Below are 21,804 nucleotides of genomic sequence, written 5' to 3'. Positions count from 1 at the left end.
GAAGCTGCCGGCCATTCTTTTTTTTCATTGAATTCAAGAGAGTAGCCAAGTTGAACTACCATAAGAATTCAAATAGAGGTTTATTTAGTCCCCTAGAAATTTATTTTAATTTAAATTTAATTGAGAGCTCTTTTTCTTGAAAATAATTTCAGGCCTTCATGTTCGAGACGTCCTTGAGTCTAGCTGTCACAAAGTGGGGAGAGGAGACCTGTCAAAAGCTGGACCACACTTATTACGAGTGCTGGCAGCCGCTGAAGAAGCATTTTAATCCTAACTGGAAGCCCGAGTAATATAACAAAGCTTGCAATTTGTACTCATTGGTGAAAGGTGATATTATTACATTGTTTTTACTGAATAAAAGTCGGAGGTTTTTAATCATTAACAAAAGATTAGCTTTATTTAATATGTTACAAATATTTATACGGCCACTTCAGCTCAATATTTAATAGCCAAGCAGTATGTCTATCAACAGAGATTACATTACATTATAGTTCTCCTGAAATATATATATGTAATATGTTTGAGTAATAACTGCATCTTACCGACTACGTCAACACCTAATTTTACAGAAGTAGCAGTTACGGTCGACCACATTTTCTCTAAAAATAAAATAATTTTCACATTGTCAACATTTGAGGGCGTTACATCGGCAACACTGTCGTTTTTTGTGGGTACGAGTAAAGCAAGGGTAAAAAATAGAGTGTTGCGCATTAATACAGCAATATTGTAATAAAAGAGAAGTGTATGTGTGTGCTGTTAAAAAAGGCATGTCTCCTCAGCCGCATTATCTTGTTTTAGTATCACAAAAGTTTTCTTCCTGTCACGACGTGTTTTCAAATTAGAATATATGCAATGCAGCAGTTCTATTTCAAGAGTCTGTACAGAACAAAGTCAACAAACTTCTTCAGCTTCTAAAACGTAAACCCGGCTTGCTCCAATACTGCACTAAAGTCTGTCCAAACAAACCACTGTTCACTCGCGTACGCTCACCAGCTTGCAGAAAACGGACGAACCAAAGTCGTAAAATTACTTTAAATAAAAATTATGATACACTGGGCTGTTTTTGTTAAGCAATCAAGCGCTATCATGCAACATCTACATGACATGTTCTTGTTAGCCAATGGCACTTTTAATAAGACGACCCCCCACGCAAATTGCGACTCTGTACACACACGCACGCAGAAATAATGGTGGATTAAACCCAACCGCCGGTCAGTTTGTGGAAGAGTTCCTCGTTCAGCGACTGGTTCGCCTCTTTCGACCTCATCGAGAGGAAGATGTAGCCACCGATGAACTCGTGGACCACTTTGCAATCTGCTGAGAGACAACTGAAGATGATGTTCTCCTCCTCGAACTGCACCATCATGTGCTTCACCTCCCAGTTCACGTTCCAGGCCTGCGAAATTTAAAATAGAAATGTCAAATGACTGGTTTTGATATAAACGCTATCGTAAAATAATTAAAATGTTCCATTTGCTAAAAAATCTTTACTATAAAAATCCAAAATAAAATTAGGAGGCTAAAAATAGGGTTAGAATTTTTTTAGATTTAATTTTTATATTGCGAAACTGACAATTTTTCTATTTCTAGAACCAGTAGGTTTCAAAACGCAATCTAAATTTATAATAATCCACCCTTAAAACGATTTCTGCAAGAAAATCTTCAATGAATTGACAATTTGGGTCATCCCGCACATATTTCAAGTAAAGCTATAGGCTCTACTTCAAGAAAATTCAAACAGCGAGCAATCAAGTAAACATTGACTTTTTTAAATATGATCAAGATACTAATGTTTTAAACTTATTTTCCATGTTTCAAATTTTTTAATACAGCCTTTTTTCCTCACCTTCATCGTGTTGTAGCGCCAGGTCTTAAGATGGTCTCCAGAGCTCATCTCCATGCGCATCAGCCTGTTGAATGCAACGCCTAGCAGTTCCTCCTTCTTGTGGCCCATGAACTTGACGATGAACAAAGACATTCCATACTCGGGCAGTGACTGCCAGGCCTTGATGTAGTTCATTTTCGCCTCGATCAGGTTCAGGTCCTTCACGTTGGCATGCGCTTCAAGAATTCTCTGCACCAACTACATAAACCATTTTGTTAATTACACACAGATGAACACAAAACTAAAATTGTGGCTTTGAAGCCTCTGTTTCGTTTTACAGATTTATTTATTTAAAAATTTTTCCTACCTTGCTCTTCAGCTTCCTGATGTACCTGGGAGCGACGTAGTCCTCAGGCGTGATGTCTAGACCGAGTCCGGCTGGATTGATGGCCGGCGCTTGGGCCGGATGTTGCATAGAAAGGAAGGCCTGGATGGTCTTGACCTCGTTGTCATACGAGCTGTCGGCCAGGGTTCTGCCCTTTGAGGCCAGCCTGCACGCGGCCATCCACTTTGCGTACTGCTCCTCCTGCACAAAATCAGACAAACAGTCAAACTCAGCATCAAAATGCGATTTTTGTTTCACTCACGTTCTCGCATCTGATCCACATCTCGGACATGCCGTCAGCGCTTGGCACTTCCAGCCTGATGCCGTACTTGTTCTGCGAGATGTTCACGTCAGGCGTCACCTCACAGCCGCGCAAATTGATCAGGTGTGAGTACTGCGCGCCGGCGTTGGCGTCCTCGCGCGAACGGTACAGCTCCAATCTCAGGTCGCGGCAGGTGAACCAGTAGCGCTTGAACGCTTTCAGGGTGAACCTTTTTGGTCTGAAACAAGAATTAATATTTGACTACTAAGCCTTTTGTCATATTCCGTAACAAAAAATTGAGTTGATAAACTTAAAAAAATTAACTTTAAATATTAATGTATCTGTTATTGAACATTGAATTAATTTTGAGACAAAGTTCTCAGTGAAAATAGAATTTGGAATTGTACTCAATTGACAATTTTAATATTTTTAAGATCTGTAGAGAGCAGTAATTGGCAAAATATACATATTAGTATTTTTAAATTTAAATGTGTCTTTAAACAACTTTTATGGCCAAAATTAACCAGAGGTTAAGGATAAAATATTAAACCTACATTTTGACAGACAATCATTAAGTGGATAGAAAGAAATCTGTTGTTACTCTCAAGCAATCATTAATTTTGATCTAACCAAATCTTGCCCTTGGATTAGTTTATTTTCAGAGAATTAATAAATACATTTTATTATTAATATCAGAAGGACCAGAGTAATATAAATTCTGGTTGTATTGTGTTTTAGTCCATTCATCTTTTTCCAACTTACTTCAGGAATCTCATGTAGCCAGAGAGTTCTGGAACATAGGTGATGTCATTGGGCCCGCGGCTGATGTTGGAGCCTTCCAGAGTTACTTGGAGGTCTGTGAGGGCGGCGTCAATATCATCTTCGTCGTTGTTTTCCTCGCGCAACGAGTCTTCGTATTGGGGTTGTTTCTGGCCAGCCTGAAGATTAACTTGTACCTGCAGCAAAGAGAAATCAATCAATAAAATCCAAATATTTCCAAAGACAACAAACCTGAAGTGCCGAGAACATGAGCATCTCCTCCTCGGTGCAGTCGATTTCCTCGTTGATGATCTGCCACCGGGCCTGCTCGTAGATCTGGTTGATCCTGACCATGTCGTTCTTGGGGTTAAGGTCGTAGAATGAGTAGAACTTGAAGCGCAGGCACAGCGTGTCGTACTCCCTGACGCCCTGCTCCATGATCGAGAGCGACGAGTCGAGCCATGCGACGTTCATGCGCGCCCGCTCCACCAGCGACTTGGGCCTGAGCAGCTTGGAGCGCGCCTCAGGACTCGGGTGCGCGGGGCTGGACGCCAGCGACGAGTCGATGCTGCCGTTCAGCGCCTCGATCGACAGCACGCTTGTGTTGAACGTCGAGTCGTTGGCGCCGTTGAACAGCGGGCCTCCGTTCGTCTGGTTGTTTCTCTTCCACGTGCCAGTCTGAAAATATTAAAATTTAAATTGATATTTATTTTTTTATCGCAAACGACTCTAAAAATAAAAATAATCTGTGCAAGTAGTTGGAAAGTATTTTAAAATAAATTAATGTTTTGTTTAATATTTAGGATTTCTTTACGTTGACACTTAATTAGGCATTTAATTTCAACGTGTGAATTAATGAAATTACTCCACTCACGGTGTTAAGAGGCGAGCTGATTGGTGTGGTTGCATTGCTGTGGCTGTGGTTGTTTCTTGGAGGCGACACCGGAGCGCACAAGAATGGCGTCGAGTTGCTCTTTTCCAGAGAGCTGTTTGAACTGTGCGAGTCTCCAGCGACGAATGTGTTTGTGTCAGCAGGGACGTGTCCGTTCTCTTGGCGCTTTCGAGGCAGGTCCTTCAGGTTGTATTTCAGGTGGTTCGGCTCCAGGGGTTTGCAGAAGGATAGTTCCTCAGGGTGGCGGACACCTGGGAGAGAAATTTGATTAAATAATACAAAGGTGAAATGGTTGAGGCTGTTGAAATTAGAATACTAATCGGTTCGTATCAGAATAGGTAATCAAGTTCAATACACTTTTAATTTTATTCATGTCACATGGCAGCACTAATACAAAAAAGTCATGTAAAAGGGTTGATACGAGTCTAACATCCAGGGTCGAAAACAATAGCACAAACAAAAAAGATACCAAAAGTATAATAAATTTGGAGTTTCAAAAAACCTTTAAATAAAAATAAGTAATTTCTACTTTAGTCCGAGAGCGATGGTTAGAAAATTTGGGAAAAATTGAAGACATAATGAGCACAGGCCAATTTGATTTTTGCAGAAAAAAATTTGGCAATTTTAGCAAATTTTCAATATATTTTGCCAAAAATGTGGGATATTTTTTTTAATATCTTGAAATACCTTTAATTAATCGCCAGAAAAAAGCTTATTTTATGATTCATTGTCGGTGCGACAGGGACGTAATTTTCTTTAACAAAAAAATATATTTAAAGATGCATGCTTACCAAGTTCTCTGCACAAGTGAACGACGGCGTTGAATGTCTTGACGGAGAAGTCGACCGTGGCGTCCAGGTAACGCAGGTCAGGCAGTTGGACCCTGAGCTTCTTCTTCATCGGCGTGAAATGGAGCGTAGCGTCGGCCCCGACCCCACACTGGTCTAGGGTGGATCGCGTCCTCAGCAGCCACCGGTTTTTCGCCGGCCACCAAAGGGCGTGCTCCGACCAATCCATTGTGATCTCTGCAGAATTAAATAAATCCAATCAGATGAGTCTCGAAATCACTGTCTCGTGCATCCTAATCCCTTCACCCCTGGCTTATTGATCTGTATCTTTCGCATCACTCTGCCGATGCCGTCTATTTTAATCAGACCACCCGCATAATTGATATCCGTGCGCCGCCGGTGGTGGTCTTGCTCATGCCACCATGCACAATGCCTCCCGCCGCGATGGAAATTGCTTTAGCGACGCAGACTGGACTCGTTTCGCACGATAGCGGCCGCTATTTTTGCTCCGAGTGTCCCAATAACGCCAACCCAAACCCGGCGCCCCCATAAACAACCACTGGCTATTTTAGTGCTGCCACTTGAAAAAACCAAGGAGATGAAGAGTCAAGTGGCGGGCCTTTTGAGACGGACACGCTTTCGATATGGCTTCAGCCCCGAATCTCCCCATCTTGCCTGTTGGCCGCCGCTTTGTTAGATTCATTAAAGCACAACGAGAAGTGCCGACCCGAAACAAAAACACCTCCGCCCAACACCTGCTGACTTGTTCTCTGACGTTGGAACAACTTTCATGTGCATTTTTTTAATCAAAGCTATATGTAGTGCTTCAATTAGAACCTTTTTTTAGCCTCGTGTGCTGCAATACATGCTCACAGTTCCTATCCTGACTTCCTCATTTACATTTATTTTTATAAAAGCCACTTCTAGAAGTTTGAAATATTTACAATCACTTCCTCTTGAAATTTTCCGTTTTTAGCGATTTTAAATAAATAATTTAAAATTATGACGTGTTCCGCTCTGACTTATAGTTTTTTCCTCAAATGTATTTACTCATATGATTTTAACAAAGTGAACAAATTTTTTTAGGAAAAACTTTAAAAAAACAATTTAAAAATACAATTTTTGGTCAATCGTGATGATTTTTGGTGCATAGACTCCCCTTGACGAGACAAAGCGATTGACGGGTTTTTTTTACTTTCTTAGCTGCGAGTAGGAAGTTCTCCTTCACCGATAATTTCAAAGAGCGAAAATAGGCGGCGAGCGTAAACAAATTCAGCCTGGTGGTGCAAACGTGCGCTGCAAGCGGGTCAGCTGCTCACAAAATATTGTTTTGCTGGCACCCTCGCCCGCGCTCCCCACATTATAATGAAGTATATTTATTTCTGGTCCAGTTGGCCGCAATCCAGGGCCGATTCATTTTCTCTCTTTGCGCGCAGAACGCTCGCGCCGCGTTGCGTACGCAGTGGCAGAAAGAAATTCGACAACCAGCGCAGTACAAAGGAGAAGCTGCTGAGAAAGCAGGCGGCGAGCTTTCTGCTTTTTCAGGCCGGCCGAGGGAGTGTTCGATAATGGCTGGTCTTTGTGAGCGGAACGGCAGATGTGTTTTGAAATGTCATCAGACGCGGACGCATGCCTGGATGGCGAGTGATAAAAGGTCAAAAACAGGCAGCAGATAACAAAAAAATTAATTCCACGCCGCACAAGAAAACAAAAAGCTTTTCTCCCCTAGCTCATCAGTGACGTTCCTCTCGATTTGAAATCACTGCCTCGTTGAAAAATGCGCCGTTTCCTCCGCATCCACGCGACTAATTGGACAGAAAAGGGAGAAAACGCCGAGATTCGGTGCGACAATAAAGTCGATGAGCCGAAAGCGGTTCTCATTAATCACTCGTCACAGCCCCGATTATTTATAACTTTTTCCTTCTCTCCCCATTTGGGAGTGTATGTAATAAAATTTGCTTCCAAGCGAGTTAAGTGATGACGCAAGTGTGCCGATGTCGTCATCCCCGGCCCTTTTGGAGCGTCTCACCCCTAGAACTCGCGGCAGATGAGCGCACGAGCATTCCTGGCAAAAAGGTTCGACCTTCGCGTGACACTGACCGCCGAGAGGATGGGCCGCTTAAGGCATGAAATTTACCAGATTAGCAACTTCTCGCCGCATTCTTCGCGGAACCGATGATTCCGCCGTCCGTGACGCAACCAGCAGCCAACGGCAGGCGGAAATTTGTGTTGTAAAGGCCAAGGTTCGGATTTGGAGAAAAGCCGAGAGGTAATATTTAATTCAGGTAATAATAATGCGTGCCTTGCGGTTTCATGTCTTCATTCGGATGTCTGAATCTCGCCGGCCATAAATAATAATTGAGCCTGCTATAAAATTTATTATGAAAAATGACACGATCCACGATCGCTCGTATTATGCGTTTGGAGCAATTGAATTTTATTGCATGTGGGTTTTGATCATGATTATGATGATGATATGGATGGGAAGAACGCTCATACTTAATTTTCAGGCGATGCTCATAAATCGGCATTTTATTTAGTTTCGATAGCCCGCCAGGCATGAAAGTGTTGAGGAATAAAATCCTCCTTAAAATTTCATTGCTAAAATACAACAAAGATTTTCTCCCAAACGCATTGTGAACCCGCAATCGTTTTATTAATTTGTTTGCTGAGGATTTAGCGGCTTTAATTGGCTTTCTGCAGCTGTTCCTTGATTATAGTTTTATTTGCCAACTATTTTGTTTGCTGAGCAAATAAGAATTAAACGAATTAAGGTCTTTCGCATCACACAATCCGTTGAAACAAAAGAGAAGCAGTAATTTTCTTTCCTCCTCGATCTTGGCCAACTCTCAAGACGGCTTGAAGTCCGTCATCGCCGAATTACGAAATTGAGCCTAATTGAAAGCAGCGAAAGAGAAAAGGCATTCAGGTCGCGCCAAACTGACAAGAGGCATTCCGTGAAAAGCAATGAAAACAGCACTTGGGCCGGGGCGAGCTGCAAAACTGTGTCACGGCTGGCGACGCATGGACCAAATGCGGGGACATTCCGGTCGGATTCCGCGCATTTCCATTCGCGCCGTTCAATTGGCGACCGTAATCGTCGACATCGCAATTGGGGCGTACTGCAATGGGTCTTAACGTGAACAAATTAACTAGTTCTCGGTGTTTGTTTACCCTAAAATTGAGCATTCAATTTTCAGACTTGCAGGGTGGATTTCTTTAATGCTTCGTTTGGGTTGAATAAATTAAATTAAAGAGTCTCTCGTGGCTTGTATGAGAGGGACGAGACTCATTAAACGCCCTTGGAGCAGTTTAAGAGCTTGTCGTTATAATTTACATAATTATTCTTTACGACTGATGCGCAGTCCAGTTAAATAATCGAGCTAATTGAAATTTTCCTGCCCTAATTTTGGACATAGCCATTTCCGTTTTGGAACAATTGTAGTTGGATTATGTGTTGACCCTAAATGGAACTGCCCTCTGGAGCCTCTTTGGACGGCAGCCGCCGCCACCGCAAGTCGAATGTCAAGCAGCGTAAATCATTGTGGAGAGAAAGAAAGAAAGGGCGTTGGTGGACGTCAACCGAGCACCTTGGGAAGTCGGGGTTCATCCTCGCGAGCCGCGATCGAAACCGCCGTGACTCACTATAGCAATGATCCAACCTTCCGAGTGCGGTCGCTGTAGCCGGCGCGGAATGGCAGAAAAAGAGCGCAATTGCATGCGTAATGAGTCAGAGCGAGCGAGTGACTTTGGCGACCCGAAGGCTGCACGGAGAAAAGGCTGCGAACCGTCACGAGGAGAATGAAATTGATCTGCAGGCACGTGGAGCTGCTCGCCAGTTGGAAGTAATTGAGAGTTCTTATAGAGATAGCAAAGTTGCAGCTCGATTCAATTCCCTATACAAGCTTACAAGTCTAGCATTTCAATTTCAAAGTCAATGGCAATGTACAGGCAGCTGCAAAAAATGCTATTTAAAAACTGGACAACCTTAACAAACAGCATTGCATAAGACTCACATTATTTTTAAGAAATGCACTACACTATAGTGACTGGTAATTATTTTTTCAGTATTTCCCCCCAATTTCTTGTGGTAAAAATCATCTTAATAATATATAATTTTGCAGGAAATGTCAGATATTATAAATTGAGAGCGTTTTTTAATTGATTTTTAGGGTTTAACAGTTTTTTTATCGTATTTAGATTCTCAAAAAACACGCCGATGCAACAGCGTAATATTGATATCATGTGAAATAATGTCAAAATAAAGCCAACCAACTTCAACTTGTAAAATTTTTCGATAAATAGCACATAAATCACCTCTTGTGCAAAAAATTGGTGAAATAGAACAGAATCGGGAGGGGACAAAATGCAATCCTGCAAAAAACAGTTATGTGTATAGTCTGAAGGCTATTTATGAAAATTTGCCTCAAGGCGAGAGATTCGAAGAAAACAAAACAAACAAGTTGTACGGCAAGTCCAGTGCCAAAATTAACGGATCACCTGACCGCTGGCATTAATTTGTACTCATCTGGTCGATGACGGCGTTCGCCTTGCCTCCCACACACAACTTTGAGAAATAGCACCGTAGAAGAAGAGAGTGAGCGTAATAAATTGTGCTGGCGGGACCTTGCCTCAGGCAAGGAGAGCTTATAAGGAAAAGTCGTGCCAGCCAGGTGCAGCAGTTCGAAAAAGAGGCGTCCCTTGAATTTATCGTAGTTGGCGACTCGCTGCCGCAATTACAGCACATAAATTAAAAGCGGAGCTGACAGCAGCAACTTTGATGGATTCGGCCGGGTTGGTGTTGCAATTGAATTTAGCTTCGCCTCGGGCCGTGATAAGAAACTAGGTAATTTATTCATGCAAAACGTGCACGTGCTCGCTCGTAAATCACACTTAGCAAGATCGCATGGCGTGGAGTGGACATGTCCGAAGGATAAACAACCATTCTGTCTGTAGAAATGTAAATATTTTGAATGTGCATGATTGAAATTCGGATGGAACTAATGTTCTTCATTTCATCATGTATTTATTTGTAAAATATTCTTCTCAATTTTTCTTTTCAAGAAAGATTGAATTAATTGGAACGAATTTAAATATTTCCAGGTTTTGACATTTTTCCTCTAAAGTAAGGCTCTTATTAGAATAATTAAATTCAGTCATATTCGTCACTATGTCTCTCCAACATCTCTGGTTTCGTGCAAAACTAAACATTAATATACCCACTCGGGTTCAGGGTAGGCGCAACAATGAGTCGAAATTGGAAACCGAGCCGGCGTGCAGCGAGCGAAACACGCGAGTGGTGAAAAAATGTAGGTAAGCCAAGTGAGAGACGGAAAGAGTCGCGAGCAGATGCGCCGTATTTGGAGTGGGCACCGTTTTTCACATTTCAGTCCGGCAGGTCGGAATGCGCGCACCGCGCACCACGCTCGCTAGCTCGCTCGCTGCTTGGATCGAGTGTCGCACCGTAAGTGCAGAGACGTACGTTGTCCGGCCAGTTGTCGAGCCGAGCAGGAGCAGAGCCGGCCAGGCGAAAGAGAGCCACGTTGTCGAAAGAATTCCGTCAATCAATCAAGGTCACGCGATTAATTGACCCTCCTCAGTACTCGCTGGAGCGATGTGCTGTGCCGCGCTCCGTCAAGCCGCGTTCGGCAGCCGCGCGTTGGCCCCAGTGAAAAGCGGATCAATCGATTCGATTGCTCGGGCCGTGGGTGAGGAGAAGTTGCCAAAATCGCGCCATCAGATAATCGTGTTTAGCGAAAAGTTGCATGGCGTTAATAAGCTGGAGGTGCTTTTAGCAAATTTGTAAGTCAACTGAAGAAATAAAGTTGCCATTTTTTTTATCAGTTGTGTTTTTGAGAGATTGGATTCTGCATTTGTTTGTTCTCTCTGAGATATATATTTTTGCTATCATTTATTTGTCATCCTGCTTTAGAAACCTTCAACTTGACCCCGCATTTCCGGAACTGATAACAAAATAAATTAACTCACCAAATTTAATCAAAATATGTATTATTTCACGCAGAGTCATTGTAAAAAGATTGCTTTGGTCAGGTACAACGTGATAGTATCAAAGACAAACTACTTGATTTTAATGAAACAAAAGATAGTTATCATTTTTTCACAAGTCTCGAGTGGGCGCAACAATGAATGGGATTTCATTTTTATCTCATGTCATTCAAAAAGTATTTACTGCTAGACTTAATCTTTCGAGATAAATTAAAAATTAGATCAGTTTATTTTTCCTCACTGTCAGCCGAAGAATTTGTTGATAAGAAAGCAGCCACCATTGCATCGTGGCGTATGTATAAACTGTAATTGCTGAATTGTCATCTGGAGTGCGTTCAAGACGAGGCGTTCCCATAGCCATTTTTGTTTATGTCTGGTCCGATGTTGGATGGCAACGAACGCTCTCTCGGCAAATTATTGCACTGGGGACATTGCTGGCGCAACGAAAAACAAACAGTCGCCGCACACCAGCGAGGCCTCTTTATTTCTTTCCGCCACTTTTTCAGCACTGCGCCACCAGAAGCAGCATTAAGGATCTTAATGTCGCGCTGCTTTTATAAATACTAAAAGAGGCGGCGAGCGGAGGCTGGGGGCGATATAAATCGAGTGCTCTTAAAAAAGTGCCGCCTGCTTTTACTTATTGTTATCTGGCGCAGAGACATTTCAGCCTGGTAAACATTTAAAAAAACATTCCTCATTTAAGTGACGCGTCGAGAAGGAGACCGTCGCGTTATTTCTAGAACATGCGGTGGTTTCCTCGGCTCAAACCGCTGCGGCGAAAACGCAATTTTCCTGTCGCCGACCGAGCCCGCTTCCTTTGCATGCAGGATGTGTGCACGGATTCGGGCCGCCACGCCCATGTATGTAAATCGATGAGGCAATAATTAACGCGAACAATGGAGTGACAATTAAAAACCAATCTGTCCGATTATTTATCACGTGTCTAGATCACTCGAGAGGAATTGGCTGCTGGCCATCCAAACTGACTCACGGATATTTTTGACCACCTTCAGCAGGAAAGCAGACGGACGCTATTTTCGCGTCACGCTGGTCATCGCAACATTAGCTCTCGCTCGCGGAAACATTCACACTTTCGCAACACCTCTGACTTGCAAGACAAATTTAAAAGGCAAAGTCGGAGGAAAAAAATAGTCGGCCGGGTGCAAAAACAGGCGGAACGAGGCGATTCAGGCGGATATTTATCGTGTTTTCTTTTATTCGTGGGCTTGTGGCAGATCAATTCCAAGACAGCTCCCACTGAAGAAGAGGTTTTTATTTGGTTCCAGGAATACCATTTTAGATTGATGTGTGGAAATCCCAGTAAAAATACATAAAAACGAGCTACAAGAATTAAATGGGATTAGTTTAACTGCAAATATTAAATTAGGAAAGCCGCCTAAATTGAATATTCTGTAAAAATACTTTTTAAACTTAAAAAATTAAATTATTCCCAATAATAACGGAAAAATACCACTTCTCTGCCATTATTAATCAAATACAAAATCTTGTTGGCAAAAGAACAGAAAGTTTTGTAAACGATTGAATGCCAGAAAGATTTATCGCTGCGATGAGCTGTAAAACGAAATAAAATTCCACGCGTGAATGTCTCCAAATTTAACCGCCGCAGAAGACAATTTTCCAAAATGACATGTCATGCAGGCGCCAGAGGGATGCCATTCTTGGCACGCGTCTCTTTTTTACAGGATAAAAATTCATGAGAGTTCTTTTGCGGCACAAAAACCTTTGTCGCGGCACGTTTGAAAAAAAAATTCTCGGAATCTTTCCGAGATAGATCAGCAAACTAACTTTCTCGTTCCCCTGCAAACAATTCCGCGCCAAACACACTTTGTATACGTTATTTTACTTTTAGGAGAGCCCAAAGCTTTTGTGGAGGAGACCAGCAGGCGTTTGGGGAGAGCTCAAAGACCCGCATTACAATAAATCTGGCGGCGTAATTGGCTGAGTGCGAGCGTGATCGGCCAGATGCGCTTGATTGTGGCCACGGGCGTTCGTAAAGCGATTATCGTCACCGCACTGCTTACGGTATTTACGGGATAAATACGCTTTATTCATTAAGAAACGCACCACGCCTCGCAACCCAACACAAGTGTGACGTATGCAAATAAAAGGCAGCCAGCAAACAACTTTAACGTGGGCGAGCTGATGTAACAAGCGCGCGGTGTGCTCTTTTGCTTGCGTCACGAGGCGTCCGTCGCGCCCACGCTGCGTGAGCACCATTCCAAAATTAGGGAGATATCGCGCGGCACGTCTGGCCAGCGGCTCCTTTTTGCTTCGATTTACATGCTATGCCCCCAGATTAATCTCAACTCCGCGGCCTTTTAAGCCGAACTCGAGAGCCGCATTTAAAAGGATGTTTAATTATCTTTCTTTCACATTAATTGTTGCGTCAGGGTGTGCGCCTGTGGTCGGCTTGGCGATGCAGTTTATCTTTGCTTACTAATGCAAACTTGTTTTCTTTTTACTCTCTAGGAGGACTGGTTGATAAGCCAGCTTTATACTCATCAAATGCGCAGCCTTTACATTTTTTCTATATAATATTTTTATGCCTGTAAAAATTAATCACCTTCGAAATTTGCATTTCTGAAATTAATGAACTGCGCTGTCAAAGGTCAAGCCGGACAAAATCAATCTGGACAAAACGGCATTTCAATCGTCGTCCTCCGCGAGAGGTTGAATCTCGGCAGGCGGTCATTTGAATTGCAGCCGTCTCTTGAAAAACTCTTTCAATTTTAATAATCCCGTCGGCCTTCGCGGTGCAGAAGAACGAGTCGGATGAGCACATCGTCTAATTTGCACAGTCTTGGTGCACATATATAATATGTATTTATTGCCTCGGTTTATTGGAGCCCCGCGCGTTGGCGTGCTTCAGTTTCATTTCTGAGAACACGCGGCGGGCATTGTGGGACAATGTAAAATAATACACAACCATCTCGCCGGCTTGCCATATGCTTATCCACTTGAGTATCAAAGGACGGCGCGGGCAGACGCTTGGGAAAAGTGTCGCAGACGCGAGATAGGGTTCCTCTGGCCCGACTGAAGAGACGTCACGTTGCTAATTGTGCAGTTGTATTCTTTTTTATTGGCGCTCAAGGTCCTTCCCAAGTCAATTTCACTTGTAGAATCTATAGCATTGGGGCTTAACTTTAACAACATCAGTGAGGAGTAAAAAAACAAATAACAGTATTCCACGCCTTCTATATGAGGCCTTAAGGGCCCTTCCACTTGATTTATTGGTTAGATTTAACTATAATTATCCCTCTAGGATCACTGAAATAACATCCTTACGCTCTTAAATTTAACAGTTCAAAGTATTTTGTGTGTTTGTATACATTAATATCTAATTCCGCGCCATTCCGTTGGTCATGTAAGGAACAAGTCTGTCCACTTTTTGGCTGCGATACGAAGAACACATTGGAACGCAATAGATTGGAATGGTGTTTCTATTTTTTTACCACTCTTGCAGTAAAAAAGGTTTTGTTCTATAAATTCCATCTTGGGTCTAACATGAAACAAAGTCGCACCATTATGGGGAATGTAACTTTTCTCTCTCTTGCACGTCCATAAAAAGCCATTCGCCTTCACATGACGTGTGCCTGTGTCATAATACAATAATAAATGACAAACGACGCATGCAAAGCCGCCGACAATCGGTTGCAGTCAAAAGCAACTTGATTGCGGCGCAATGAGCCGGAAAACCATTTCGCTCTGTGCGCTGGGCGCGATCAGCGGCGGCCATCCACTTTAAACGGGTATATAAATTTGATATCGTGCGCGTCACAACCGACAATGCATTAGGCCGGCACACACAATAACTTACTCTCTTCGGTCCTAGTCAAACAAGCCAGAAGGCCTCTCGCCGGGGGTAAGGGTGCGGTCGGCATTTTTACACACGGCACACAATACGAAAGACAGCGTGAGGAGGGTCACAAGATTTTCTGTTTGCCTTTGCTTTACATAAATGCCTCCACTTCAGGGTTCTTTTGCTGGTGCCTCCGGCTTTTTGAGAGAAACTTTCAAAACTTTCAGAAAAAAAGGGTTAACTAAACAGCGGAAGACCACCCACTGCTTCCAGCAAAATGCGCCCTCCCGTTGATAAAAAGGAAATCTTGAAAGGTAATGAATTTCAGAATAGATCATGAAACTGAAAAAAATAACCAATTTCATATGCATTTTCCTTGTGACCTAAATCGGCTCCATCAACAGCTTAATCCAATTAGTGCTTTGTTTTAAGTCGGTGCGTGTTTGAAAGCCATCAATTTCAGATAGGAGGCGTGGTGATGACTTTGACAGACAGACTTTCGGCCGACGAGGGAACGGCCGATCGATTTGCACCATCGTTTTATTGACAAAACGTAATCGGTTGCAGGCAGGCGAGCAAAACATTATCCGCCAAGCGATAACATACGCTTCTGTGTGTGTGTATGGCAATGTAGAATAAAATTACGCAGAGCGGCAGGAAATTAAACGCCGCTTGTTTGCGCGCGGAAAATACGCCCCGAAAACAAAGAGCCGAAACTCGAGCCGTCCGCGAGAGGATTCGATTGGCCCGTCTGCAATTACGCGTGATTGGATCGGTTAATTTATGGCCGCGGCATGACTTCCTCCGCACAATAGAAACGAGCTCGCTGGACGCATATTAATTCGGCACCGCGGCACAACAGCATTATTAGTTTTTCGTCCTCCTCATTACGGCTAATTCAGCTGACCGGCCATTTGATATCATTGTGTAGTACGACACTCGCCATCGTGTTCTCCGGCCTTATCTGATGCATAATTTATCATTGAGCAGACCGATGGGCGTTGGAAGTGTAACATGAACTCAAACTCGTGGAAATTTCCGTTTTTGAGCTCATAAAATCCGGTGGGAATTGTTTGTTGTTGTCGGTGGGAATTGTTTACCCTCCCATCGACGGTAATTACAGCTCCGGAAATACATCCGAGGGCTGAAAAATAATATTTACTTCCAAATTGAATTTTTGCTGTCTCTGAACCTGAATCGCTCAAAATAATAACTCTATAATATGATGAGCTACAATATATACTTTTACACCCAATTTTGTGTACAAGAATAATAATCATCCGTATTATAGCACGCCCAACCAAATTTCATTCACAAGATTTTGAGTCGGATAGCAATTTGATGATTCGTCCCACAGAATTTTCCGCTGCAATTATCCGTGGCGGGTCGACGTACATGTGAACAAGGCGGAAAATTAAATGCTCACTGTTCGCGTGGCGCCGCACACATACTCCGAGTGTAATTTCCATCTCATTGAGATGCACGAGCACTTGCGTCGTGTTAAAAGAATGTACACAACAGCAAGCACGTCTGATTGTGAAACTGTTCTGCAGTGACGAAATAAACACACATCATAAGTTGGTTTTGCGGCAAATTGCTGGCGCAGTCCGACAACAACAATTAGAAAGCAAACGTGAAACGTTGAGACGAAAATCGGCGCTCGTAAATCTCACCCAAGGATCAGAAGGATCATAATATTTAAGATGTTAACGTCAGGAAGACCGTAAATCTGCTGAAAGGGTTAATCCGTGATCTATTTCGGCCTCCGAAGGACACTGACGGATTCCACGAATTCTGTTAACTCATGGATTCAAGACTACTAGATTTTTTTACAACAAATAGTCACTTTGATAAGTATAAGAAAAATATTCAAAGGCTAAAAACACTCGTTTTTTATGCTCGGAAGCATTAAACACGGCCCGACAAGACAAGGCGAATCCGTGTGCTTATCTCTGGCGCATGTAACCGCCACAATTGAAATTACAATTCGCAGGTGCTCTGGTGCGTGCGTGAACAGCCGCTTGCCATTGTCCTCGGGCAGCGAGTAGGCAGAATCGCACGTGGGCAGCCGGCCGCGGAGGCGCACCTACCGTACGGGCACCGCGAGGTCCATTTAAGTCCCGCGAACGTATTTCGACGAGGCGGAGGAGTATGCACATAAATATGCGTCCGAGCGAGCGAGCGAGCGGCCAGCCTCGCTCGGCGGCACCTTTCTGTCGTTCGTTCGGGTCGGAAAAACTCATTGGCATCATCAAAAGGGCGCTCGTTCGCCCTGACGCTGGAACAAGGCTGCGTCTGTTGCGCCGGTGCACACAGAGCGCGCCTTTCATTGCCGCGCGCAGGATCTCATTTCCCTTTCTGCTCTCTGTGCGTCATAAAAATATTAAAATATAAGATAAGGACCCAACGACGAGATGCAGTGTAGCTTCGAGAGCACACATGTTGTGCCAGAGACGCCTGCCCTGCCTGCCAGCGGAATTCCAAGCTGCATGTGTGAAAATGGGGGGTGGAAGTTAATGTGCTCGAAAATCGGTTGCCAGACGCTGCCATCCGACAATGGCTCAATGAGCGAGACTCGAAAAAAGGGGTCTGATTACGCACAGGAGAACTAAATGTAAATTAATCGTTGAACTTTACAACCTCTGGCAGTTAAAACAAACAGCCGGATTCGTGAGTGCAAATTGGCCAATTTGCGATGAACGAGAGGAGCCCGAGGATACAGCGAAAATTCTTACGTCTCTATTAAGGCCTGTGCCAAAATCTTATTTAAATTATCGTTCATTATCGCCCAAAATTTTCAATTTTGCCTCTCGGCTCCGTTTTTTCTCGGCTTATTTGGTTACTTAACCGAGCGAAAACTCCGTCGTTGGGGCAAGGAGCGAATTCCAGCACCACTTATTTTAGGCGCGACGCGCATGTCCGCAAACAAAGCCCAGTACTCCAATGAAGGCAGACAGGCAGGCGTACGAATTCACACGAAGCGAGTGCGTTGTGCGTTTGTGACCCAAATTGGTTTATATATGCGCGGCGTCTCTAATGGGGCGTGGGTCAGCGAGAGCAATTCGCGGGGGCGGCGATAAACCCAGAAAATTGCTCCGGCCGCCGACGACGGCGTCGCAGCAGATGGTCGGTCAGCCGCGGAGCAATTTACGAATTCGCTGGCTGTCACTGAAATTTACATCCAACAACCGACAGGCTTTTATTTACGGTGAAATCTTCGGCATTGTCGTAACGAGGACGTGAAACCCGTGGTTATGAGTTCGGATTATTGCCCCGTAAGTCGAGCAAACGAAATTAGAAAGCTTAATCCACGCTGGGAATCAATGCAGGATGTGCGTTCGCTTGCATTACTTATACTTGCAGCCACCGAATACGAATTACGCTTCAATTTTCGAATCAGCAGGGGAACTATTTCGCCAGCTTCCTGTGTCGGCCAAATGGAAAATGCGCACGTGTTTGCAGTTATAAAAATTGCTTTCAACGAGCGTCTGCATTAATGAAAAGGGGAACCGTTTTTCTCTTCAAAAGTCAGTAAACGATCTAGCCTCCAGCTGTCCCTTGAACGGGATTAACTGAAATGGAATAATAGCAACGACTTTTTCCTGAAAATTTAAGTAAAGCGGTACAGAAAATGTCTTAAAAATCATTTGGAATTGAAATATTCTCTAAAAACTAGGAAAGAGTTTAAAAATTTTCCAAGCGAAGAAAACTGCTTTAAAGTTTACATCTGCTACAGAATCAATTGGTGAGCACTTTCTTTACTGAAAATCAGGATTTATTTTGCCAGAAAGGAAACTATGATCACAATTCGCACGCCGTTTGATAAATCGCGAAGAGAGACATTGAAATCAATTAATTTTTCGAGTAATTGGGCAAAATCCGAAAAACTTGCTTTAGTCAAAAATTCAAAATGTTCTCAATTGATTGTCTGTAAAGCTCTATGTACTGCAAGCAAATAAAAAAATGACATTTTTATCCAGATCACTGGAATACTTTCCCGATTTTTTTTCTTTTAATTTTTCATAATTTTGAGCACCTGTTTGTCAAGAGTAAACAGTAAACTGTGTAACTCGTATTTTAAAACAATAATAATATGTTTATCTTGTTCTTAGATAAAGTCTTTTATGTTTTCTCTTTATAAGACAACAAAAACTTCAATTAACAAGCGCAGTAGCAATATTGTTATGGTTAACCAACCGAATTACTCTCGACATTGAAATCAAGCTTTGAAACTCAGGTTCATTAATTCGAAATATTAGGATCGAAGTCAAAAAAGCCGACTTCCGTGCAACACGATAGTGTTGTTTCAAGAAACGAGAAAAAAAGCGGGACAAATGATGATATCCTGTGCGGCGGTGGCGGCGTGGCAAGCAGCAGCAGCAGAAGCACCGGGGGCAGAAGGTGTGGAAATGCAAGTCTCGAGAGCCGAGTGGGCAGATGCGTTAGTAGTTCCACCGGCGCGTCTATTTTCGGCGCCGGCAGCAGCCCAAATTAAAACGCGCGGGCCTGCTTACTGCTTGCACGAGAGCGAAGCAGTCAGTCAGTCAGTTGTGTAGTTGGTCGCGTTTTGAACAAGGTCTGTTTGCACCCTCGGCGGCGGCGGAAGCCGGCCGGGAAAGGGGCACGTGCCTTCCAGCTTTTGACAGACGCGCGTGCTCCCTTTCCCCCTCGAATTCGGTGCATCACGCAATGCCGCTGAATAGAGCAATTGCCGCCGAACCAAACCAACAACAATAATATGCAGCACGCCTGCTTCGGAATGGATTTAATTCGATTATAGCGATAAATTGGAACGACGCCCGGAATAACACGGCGCGTGGAGAGACTTTTGACGTTTAATAATCGGCTACCATGCAGAGTGGAAATCATAAACAGTGATGTTTCATTTCGAACATATTTAACTCGATCCCTGACGGAATGGCGTGGATGACGTTTTCTAGTCAGGTCGGCGAACCCTGCTCGTTGCAGACACACGCACGTCCTAGAAGCCTCGACCTTGCGATTGGAAACGATAAACTAATGTGCTTGCGGTGACGCACAAATGACTCAGGTGTAATTTTGGCCGATTTCCGGTGCGCATGCTAATGAAATTCTACTGAAAGTGAATTACAGGATGACTAATTTCCTTTAAGACTGGTTTAAGTCAATAGACACTTCTTGAAAAATAATCTTAGAAGCGTGTGTCTAAAATAATTCTAAAATTGGCCAGCTGAAATTTAGCACAATTGGCACAATCATGAATTTTTCAATTCGTGTTGTTTTGATTTCCATATCTTTATTTGAGTCTTTTAAAAACATATTTCTTGGCTCGGAAATATTAGTTTGACAATGGCCAATATTTTAAATTGCTGATCATCTAGGTCACAATAATATATTATCCTTCCCAATATTTGATATTTTGGAAGTATTTTCTGTGGCCCGCTCGACTGTTTTAATTCTTTGCCAGTATTGGTTTTAAGGTTTGTTAAAGCACCATAATGCAGTGTAAATATTAATTCTAAGAAGCGAGTGAGTAAGTTCTCGTTTCACAATCTTTGATATCACTAAATAAAAAGCCGCACTACATGAAGATAATGCTAGCTGTTTTTGTCAACTCCTTTATTGACTTTACTAGCGACAAACACACTAAATTAAATTCTTAATTTTTTTTACATCACTATAAACTCTGACATAATATGTGTATGACACAAAAAAGGCGCCTTCTTATCTTTTTAACTCGCCAAAATACAAAATCACATCCTGGTCTTAGTGAAATGAATAAAATTAATTTCAAAATTGGAGAAATTTTTAACCTGCCAAGATGTGTCAAATAATGGCTTAGTTCCCGATTCAATTTTTAACACTCTCTCTGGACTCAAATCAGATGACGATATGTCCACCGAAATCGCAGTCGAGACAGCTCATTATCAAGCCATTCGATCTCACTAAACTTAAGCCGATGATCCGCACCAGAGTCGGCGGCTGCCCGAGTCAACAATCGGCACGGTGAGAAGTGAAAGCTGGCCGCGGAGTGTCCTTTGCCTGCCAGCCTAATAACAGGCTGCAGATGGTGCGAATAATTGGCGGCTGGCCTTCTCCCGACGCTCCCTCGGCAGGCGAACCGACCCCTCTGGCCGCTGTTATCGGCTTGCGCGCCCTTATCGCGCCCTCGCCGCACAAGGGGCGTGCCCAGATGGGCTTCGCACCAGCAGATGGTCCCGAGGTACAAATAATAATGTGGCACACTGACCTCGCACGCTTGCCTAGCCTAGCGCCTACGATCCAAAACAAACCCGATACGAACGTGCCACTCGGAGGTGGATAATCCGTCACTTATACCTGCCTCGGATTATTTTCACGCCAATTAACGCCGAACGGAGCAGCTTAATTACACATAATAAGAAGCTTATTTGCATTTCTAATTTTCGAGAATTTAAATAGATAACAGGATTTTTTAGCCAGGGATTGTTGGGAAATTTTTTTTATAAAAAAATGTTGGTACTCACCAAGCTCCTCCACGAGCTTTAGCATGACTCCTCCAATGTGCAAATCCCCCTTGACCCGCAGGGTGCGCTCCATTTCGAAGTCGGTGATGAAAACCCTGAGGTTCCAAGAGCCATCGCCCACGATCTGGCCGTTGGACATCATCCTGGTGTTGGTCGGCGGCTCCTCTTCTTGGTGAAATTTTCCGACTGGGGTCCACGGCGCTGAACTCACCACTTGGCCATACTTGGCTTTACCGAAGTTGCTGAAGTGATAACGTGCCAGGTTGCGCTTTTTATCAGCCGATCAGCGATAAGGTGTCGGTGTTGGCGCCGTCCGGCGTGCACTGAGGGGAAATGTACTGTCCGGGTTGTGTGCCGTCCGACCGTGTCGACCGCTTCTTGGCTTGTGCTTGTGTTGACTGCCAGTCTCCACTCCACCGCTGAAGCCGCATGGAACGGCGGCAACGCAGCGCACACTCACGTTCAACCTTGCCCAAAATCAGCTTGTCTAGCCGGATGACGTCAGCAGCGAGCCGAATTTCGATCTGCTCGCGCCCGCCGCGATCTCAGACGCGTGATTTTCGGCGGCTCGCGGCCGATTCG

General features: G+C 43.6%; 2 protein-coding genes across 3 annotated transcripts in view; one reads left to right on the top strand and one right to left on the bottom strand.

The window, feature by feature from the left end:
- Positions 1–21,804, top strand: part of hgo (homogentisate 1,2-dioxygenase) — a 40,893-nt gene that overhangs the window by 9,081 nt on the left and 10,008 nt on the right. Inside the window, exon 10 of one of the 2 annotated variants that reach the window (XM_065482511.1) lies at positions 153–292. In XM_065482511.1, the coding sequence (XP_065338583.1) occupies positions 153–290 (138 nt within the window). In that variant the 3' untranslated portion in view covers positions 291–292. Of the gene's footprint in view, positions 1–152; positions 388–21,804 lie in introns of those variants that run through there. The other variant, XM_065482510.1, reaches the window with a different exon arrangement.
- LOC135938669 (unc-112-related protein-like) lies at positions 369–21,642 on the bottom strand. The gene is made up of 9 exons (XM_065482500.1): positions 21,223–21,642; positions 4,915–5,148; positions 4,106–4,374; positions 3,484–3,909; positions 3,235–3,428; positions 2,473–2,710; positions 2,193–2,411; positions 1,847–2,083; positions 369–1,396 (listed from the first exon to the last, which is right to left on the bottom strand). Exons 1-9 carry the CDS (start codon positions 21,362–21,364, stop codon positions 1,196–1,198), a joined length of 2,160 nt encoding a protein of 719 aa, XP_065338572.1. The 5' UTR covers positions 21,365–21,642; the 3' UTR covers positions 369–1,195.

This window comes from Cloeon dipterum, chromosome 3 (genome assembly GCF_949628265.1).
Source record: "Cloeon dipterum chromosome 3, ieCloDipt1.1, whole genome shotgun sequence".
NCBI lineage: Eukaryota > Metazoa > Arthropoda > Insecta > Ephemeroptera > Baetidae > Cloeon > Cloeon dipterum.
Note: the sequence above shows the minus strand (reverse complement) of the source record. Positions and strands in the feature narration are given on the sequence as shown.

Excerpts from the sequence above, each read along its gene's own strand:
- LOC135938669 (XM_065482500.1), bottom strand. The coding sequence starts at position 21,364 with ATGATGTCCAACGGCCAGATCGTGGGCGATGGCTCTTGGAACCTCAGG. Across the intron at positions 3,429-3,483 it reads TCATGTTCTCGGCACTTCAG|GTACAAGTTAATCTTCAGGC; the intron begins GTTTGTTGTCTT and ends TCTTTGCTGCAG. Across the intron at positions 2,711-3,234 it reads GGCTACATGAGATTCCTGAA|ACCAAAAAGGTTCACCCTGA; the intron begins GTAAGTTGGAAA and ends TTCTTGTTTCAG.